The following is a 7,231-nucleotide window of genomic DNA, read 5'->3' on the forward strand; positions in this document are numbered from 1 at the left end:
ACTGATCTGGGGTCCCGCAGGAACTGCACTGATCTGGGGTCCCGTAGGCATACCACTCTCCTAATTCCCTAAGCTTTTCAATGTCACAAAGACCCTCTGCCTTGCTACCTCCTTCTTTTATTTGTTTCAGAAACACTTTGGAATTATTTAAGGACTCCCTACTCTCTAAAATGATGAGCCTATGAGTGACTTTCTGTGACAAATATTAGAAAATATTTATTTATAATAATAATGATTTCTATCCTGGAATATGTCCCCACGGAGTCATAACTATTTAATACATATTTAAGTCTGGGTCCCTGATATGTCTTTGAATTATTTCTAAGTATTGGTTAGATCTTCTGGTTGATACTGAATTACCCTGATGATAATGGGTATCTTTGATGATTTGTTTTTATTGTGAATTCTTCTAGGGATGTGCAATATGAATGCTGTCTACTGGTTTGAATTAATGCCTGATTGCTTGCCCAGGGCTGAAGATATACAGTTAAATGGAGGGCATCTTTTTGTTTGTTTTTGAGACAGGTTTTCTCTGTGTAACAACCCTGGCTGTCCTGGAGCTCACTTTGTAGACCTGGCTGGCCTCAAGCTCGCAGGGATCCACCTGCCTCTGCCTCCTGAGTGCTGACAGGAAAAGCATGCACTGCCTTGCCTGGCAAGCTGGGAGCATTTTAATCACGAAGTGTGGCTACAGTCCACACAAACAGTTCCTAATTTATGATTGGATTATGTCTTCCAGAGGGCTGTGGGGATATACAGCAGGTGACAACTAGTACTCAGCAGGTCAAACCCACCAGACAAGTGACTCTCTGTGGGGGAGCCTCAGTAGGCAAAGTCTGTGAGGTCATGCAAACTAGTTGCTCCTGTCTGTAATTTCTCTCATGTGCTACTTCATTTCTTCCTAAGAACTTCATTCCTTCCCTAATAACAGCTGTGGGTATTTCCCCATTGCTTGTGTGTTTAATCTCATGTATGTATTCCATCTATTGGGCACACATATAGCTGTGGTTGGTCAGGGAGATGATTTCTGCTTAAACGTGTAATTTTGATGAATAGAAATAATACTAGGATATTTTTCATTACTCTGACATAGGAAAGTGATAGTATTCTCAGTCACAAAGACAGTTAACTTTAGATTTCAGAAAAAATTCAAAACAAACTGCTTGCCCCTAGAGAGAAATATACAAGGTCATTTTCCCAGGTGTTTGTTGCTGATTCAAGGTCAGGCTTGAGGCAACTTTGGTAGACATACACCTCATGCAGGAATGGACTTTCTGCCCATACTCCTTATCACTCAAGGTCCAGCCAACTAACTGTTATCATTAAGTCTTGAATTTCAATGTCATTTTCTGTCTGGTAACCTTCACCAACTTAAAACTATGTGTATGACCAAGTGTAGCTCACGGGACGGTCAGTGTGACCTCCCTAACCTGAGAAAAACTGTGTGACTTATCTTGTGTTATGAGAGTGGGTTGGGTCCTGAAAATATAACATATAACTGTCCAGAGTCTGGCTGTGAGGAGAGGAAGCTGTGTTGAGCTATGTATGGAGCTGCTGGAAAAAGAGCCGCACAGGGTGTGAATGAGGGGTGTGTGCTGAAAAGGAGATGTGAGAAGATGTGCAAAGGTATGTAGTTATGTGGAGAAAGCGTGGAGAAAGCATGTAGAATGTAACTGTGTGGAGACAAGGAAGATGAAGCTGTAGACGTCACTGTGTAGAGATATGTGGCCATGCAGGAGACATGTATGTATATAAAGAGAGATATGTAACTGAATATGTAAAGAATGTAGCTGTGTGGAGACAGAGATTCTCAGAAGGGATTATTTAAGATGAAGTCAAAGAGAAAGTTACTGTCAGAAAGTGTCCGAGTTTCCTTATTTTACTCTCAGAAAAGTCTAGCCCTTACCGCATTCGTGGATTTTTCTGCATCCCTTGGAGCTGACTGGAGGCTGGCACCCCAGTTAATAACAGCCTTCATTAAGGTGTCTTAATCTGTGAAGAACACAGACTGATTTCTCTAGAAATGCCTGACTTGACCCAAACACCTGTGTGATCCTGTGTGACCCTGTGGTTCTGAAACCAAGGCTCCGCTAGAGATAAGCTTTCTGATTGTTCTGCATGTGGACTTTTCATTGTTAGTTTGGGGCAAGGTCTCGTTTTTAGCTCAGGGTGGGTTTAGGCTCTGGATCCTTCTTCCTTAGTCTCCAAAAGTCTGGGTTACATGTGCGTGTAATCACAACACTCAGACTCAGGTTGTGTTAAATGGGGGCAGGTATCAGATAGAGATTCCTGGAGACACACGGCAAGCTCAATCCATGCAGGCCAGCTGTATCTGTGAATGATTTAACAGTAATACAAAAATAATAGGTAACCAATGGACAAGTGCTTGGTGTGTGTGTGTGTGTGTGTGTGTGTGTGTGTGTGTGTGTGTGTGTGCGCACACACACACATTCCCTTAGCATCACCATAAACTTAACAGCAAACACCACATTTAGCCCTATTTTGTGGTTAAGAACACTGGGGTTTAGATGCATCTTTATTAGTTATACAAGCGCCAGTTCATGTTAGAACTCTAGTAAATCACCAGGAAAGAAGAAGAAACACTGTCCTGGAAAAGTCTGTTCTCTAACCTGGTGTTTCTCACAGTTTAAAGTGCATACAAAACACCTGAGAAGGATTGTTAAAGCTAAGCTGTTGGTTTGGTAGGTCTGGGGTGGGAGCCGATCTGTGTGTTTTTGAGGGAGTGTCTGTTTCTTTCTAACTTGCCCAGGCTGGCCTCCTGCTCATGGGCTCCAACAAGCCTTCCTTCTCAGCCTTTAAGTTTCTGTGTGCACAGGAGTATGTCAACATAGCAGGCTGTTTCTGCCCTTTGGAGTAGTTTCTGAGGTTGCAACTGTGTTAGCAGGAAGCACAGCACACTTTGAATCAGAAGGCGATTGCCGACTCAATGGAACCTGTGGTAATCAGCTTGACTGCTTCTATTTAAAACAACCCTTTCACGATATAAACTACCTTCATTCATAAAAACTAGATTTGCTCACAGAAAAACATTCTTCAGTTGCCAGGTGTGTCAGGTGTGTGCTACACCCTTCAATCCCAGCTCTCAGAGAGCAGAGACAGGTGGCTTTCTGAGCTCGAGGCCAGCCTGGTCTACAGAACAAGTTCCAGGACAGCTAGGGCTACACACAGAGAAACCCTGTCTCCAATGAAAACATAAACAAAACTCCTTCAGTTCCAGGGGTGGGAGGGCGTTGCGGGAGGGTCTCCCGGATACCTTTTAACTTGTTTTTTCTGGACAGTGCAGGAAAGCTGTAGATGTAGATGACGGGTTTTAGTCTGCGGTCAGAGAAAGCCACAACTTCACCAGGAACGTTAGTTGCCACGACGCCCACAATTCCATTGATGCACTGGAGCACAGTCTTCTTCTTGGTTTCAAGGTTAATGAATATTACGTAGTTCCCAGAAGGGTAGCAGATGGTGTGGTCGTTGACGAAATGGACGTTCTGACTCGGGAATCCTTGCACCCATCTTTGAGAAAAGAGAGCTCGCCATCAGTGTAATACTTTTGTGTTTCCTTTTTACTACAGCAACTAGAAAAAACATCTGTTCCATTTTTAACTCCCTTTCTGTTCCCATTGCTCAGATAGCCACACATGTTCACTATGAAACCAATATGAGTCAACGAATAATAGAAATTTAAAGATCAGTAGGTCTTGGGCCGGTGAGATGCTCTGTAGGTGAAGGAGCTTGAAGAAAACAACGTAGCTGGGCTCTTTTCTGTTAATTTAGTTAAAAGAGTGAAATAACAACAACAAACAATCAAAACTCAACTAAGCAGGGACAGGAGAGGAAGATGGCTCAGTGGTTAAGAGCATTGGCTGCTCTTCCAGAGGACCTGGGTTCAATTCCCAGCACCCACATAGCAACTTACAACTGACATCCTCACAAGGAAATACATACAGGCAAAACACCAATGCTCATTAAAAAAAAGTTTTAAAAAGTCAACTAGACAAATTAAAAAACAAAACAAAACGCTTTGAGTGGAACAGCACGCTATAGAAGAAACCACATCAACTGCTTCGCAGTTTACACGTATGAAGAGTATATGTGCCCTGTTTCAGACTTTAGATACAGATAAACGCGGGAAACAAAAGGATACGAAATCTATGCCAACGAAAGGCTTAGAACATACATGAAAGGCACATGGTAGGTGAAGTTTGTGCGGTAAGTACATAGTGAAAGGAACGTCTGAGATAAGGAAAATTTCATTTTATTTAGATATTATGGTGGCAAGAGAGTGAAGGACACAGGTTTCCTGAGACCCTCAGGAAAGGGAAAAGCACAGCAGTGAAAGAGTGAATAGCGAGCGTGGAAGAAAAGTCTTGTCATATGGCTCTTTCAGATTTCCAAGGGCCAGCATCAATGCAAGTAAATCCGGAGTGAGAGGGAGGGAGTAGGGATCGATCCGCCCTCAGCTGATGAAAAACGCTAAGACGATGCAGGTGAAGGGGGTTAATATGCAGGAGCCATGGGTCTCAAAGTGCAGAAAATACCGAGGCGGGAAGAGGGCGCAGAAACAAAGGGAGGAGGATAAGAAATCCTGGGCAAACAAGCGAGGGTCCCTGTAGCGGGAAACCAAGGGGCGATCATCCGGTGGGGGCACCAAGGGGGTCGCACAAAGGAAGCTGCCAGAGGTTGGGGAGGGGAGGGGAGAAACAGAGCGAGTCTGCAGGGGCGCCCGAGGGTGGGGGGTTGCGACAGATTTCCCTGCACCCCTCCCCGCGTGGCCGCGATGTCGCACCTCACCGACAGGGAGGCGTTGGTGAAGTGCGTGGAGGCATCTTCGCGCTCCCGGCCTTGCGCCATGGCCACTCTCGGGCCACTCCGGGCCGCGGCCGGCCGTTACTCCGGGGTCCTGCCAGGTCGGGCTTCGGCGCCCGCCGAGACGCCACTGTTTACACCGGTATCCCGGAGACCGGGAGCCCCGCTCCCATTGGCTGGCGGGCCACGCCTATAGGGGGATGCGAGCGGTGGGACCCTTGGACTTGCAGGCTGCAGAGGCTTTGCCCCGCCACAAAGAGTTTCTTGTAAAAACTGCTCTTGGTTTTGCATGCTGACCAGGCCACATTGCTCCTAGCGACACGCCTGGAAGTATTTATTTATTTCCCTCACTGACTGAGCCCACTTTCCACCCAGAGGAAAGTGAGAAGCAGGAACTTGCCTAAGTGCCTAAGTGCCAAGGTCTCAATGGTCCTGTAACATTTCACGTGTCCCCTCTGATAGCACAAGTAGTCAAAAGTAATCAGGCCAATAACAGGCCATGCTCTTCTCCCCTCAGCCCCTTCTCTGTCCTCCTCCCTCCCTTCCTGGGGCTTCGCCCTCGCCCTCGTTTCTTCAGGCTCTTTCTTTCTCACCAGGCCACTGTCAACCTAAAGCAAACAAAACAAAGCCCAAACAGAGGTTCTCTAAAGAAAATACTATGTATTCGGGAACGGCAGAGCATGGTCCCGGGAACAGTCACAATACGATTAAGTGTTCCAGCTCTGAAGGAAAGGGCTTCCCCAATGGAAGCGTTACAACTCTGAGGGAGAGGGCTTCTTCAGTGGAAGAAGCTTCTACAGGTCAGCTAGAAATGGTCGCTTGGCAACCAGGAACCACGGAAAGTCATACCGCACTACAAATCTCATCAAAGAGCTTTATTGGGAGGGGAAAGCCCAGGAGGGTGGCTGGCTCTGCTAGGGCGAGAAGCAGACCCCACTGAGTAGAAGGCAGGATTTATGTAGAGTTTCTTAGGGTTTGGGGTTTTCCAGGGTGGCCTGGAATTGGTGGGAATTTTGGGGCCTGATCTTGGAGCAAGCTCAGGAATTGTTGGGATTCTTTTTCTTGGCCCTGGTCTTGGTCTTGGGATCAGATTGGGTTCCCGGGCAAGTCAGCATGTTCTTTCCTACCCGCTTGCCTTTACCGTAACAAACTACTGGTGTTTTCAGGTAGGTGAAGCAAGGGGAAGTTTTAAAGAGAAAAACCAGGAAGACGATATTAAATATTTGAAACGGTAAGCGACAGCAACGACATTTACCAACGGGAATGACGAGGTAGGACAGAAAGATGGGAAACCATGCAGACATGGGAAAGGAAAGGACCCTCTAGCTGGAGTCTAGCAACTGAGAATCAGTCATTCTAACCCATTAGCACTTGCTTGGGGCCTTATTCCCATGCCAGCCGGAGACCTGAAATTTTCTAGAGCTCTCATCAGATTTTGCCTTCACAGTACAGGGATTTGTCTAAATCAAACACCCTTGTGCAACATTTGTGGCTCCTCGTCATACTTCATCATTTTAATCCCATTCGAGGAACCTCCTATAATATCATATATCAAAAAAAGAAAAGAAGAGCCGTTGTGTTTAGCAGCCCTCTGAGATATAACTTGAGAGCTGGAAAATTCTATCTAAGGTCAATACTAAGACATGCAATTGGAACGCTCCTGAGAACCCCACACAGACACTGGGGTGTTTTATTCCTGCTGTGGGAGTCTTTCCTCTTAAACTCTGTAGTTAAAAATCTATGTCGAACCTGTGCTAATAAACTCTCTTTGAGAAGCCCGCACCCAGGCTCATTCCTTGAGTTCTTTCCATCTTTCTGTTTTGAGACAGGGTCTCATTATAAGTTCCTGGCATGCCTCCAATTTATAGACATCTGCCTGCTTCTGCCTTCTGAGCACTGGAATTAAAGGCATCAGCCACCACACTAGGCTTTTTTTTTTTCCTTAGCCAACTCTAATCTGCTCCCAACTGGCTTGTCCTTGTGCGTGTGTGTGTGGGTGTGTGCGTGCAATTCGTAAGTCAGTCTCTCTCTCTCTCTCTCTCTCTCTCTCTCTCTCTCTGTGTGTGTGTGTGTGTGTGTGTGTGTGTGTGTGTGTGTGTGTGTGTATGTAAGCCTTGAATCCTGGTCTTTACCTGAATTAGGACACTGCTCCACTCCCAATTATGGGAATTTCTCAGGCTAATTTCAGTGACAGGATGGAGGTGTGGAGCCATGCTTCTCTCCCTCTCTTCACAGACAATGCCAGTAAATGAGTTACTTCAGAAACATAAATGATCACATTTGTGTCTTTCCATATGCTAGAATCTAAAATTGGGGAATCCAGGAAAGCGTGGCTTAGTGGCATGACCTTGAGAGAAGGTAGTGATTCTGCTCTGAGGAACCATCTGCCCTTGGACTTGGCTCTGAACAC

At 45.9% G+C, this 7,231-nt stretch overlaps 1 protein-coding gene across 1 annotated transcript in view; it reads right to left on the minus strand.

Annotated features, from left to right (window-relative positions):
* Cfap43 (cilia and flagella associated protein 43) overlaps positions 1 to 4,964 on the minus strand; it is a 90,814-nt gene extending 85,850 nt beyond the window's left edge. The window contains exons 1-2 of the mRNA XM_026781338.1: positions 4,802 to 4,964; positions 3,275 to 3,528 (exon numbers count right to left, since the gene is read on the minus strand). Coding sequence (XP_026637139.1) covers positions 3,275 to 3,528; positions 4,802 to 4,866 — 319 coding nt within the window. The 5' untranslated portion in view covers positions 4,867 to 4,964. The remainder of the gene's footprint in view (positions 1 to 3,274; positions 3,529 to 4,801) is intronic.
* Positions 4,965 to 7,231: the final 2,267 nt, after the last annotated feature.

Source organism: Microtus ochrogaster, chromosome 8 (assembly GCF_000317375.1).
Source record: "Microtus ochrogaster isolate Prairie Vole_2 chromosome 8, MicOch1.0, whole genome shotgun sequence".
In the NCBI taxonomy this organism is placed as follows: Eukaryota; Metazoa; Chordata; class Mammalia; order Rodentia; family Cricetidae; genus Microtus; species Microtus ochrogaster.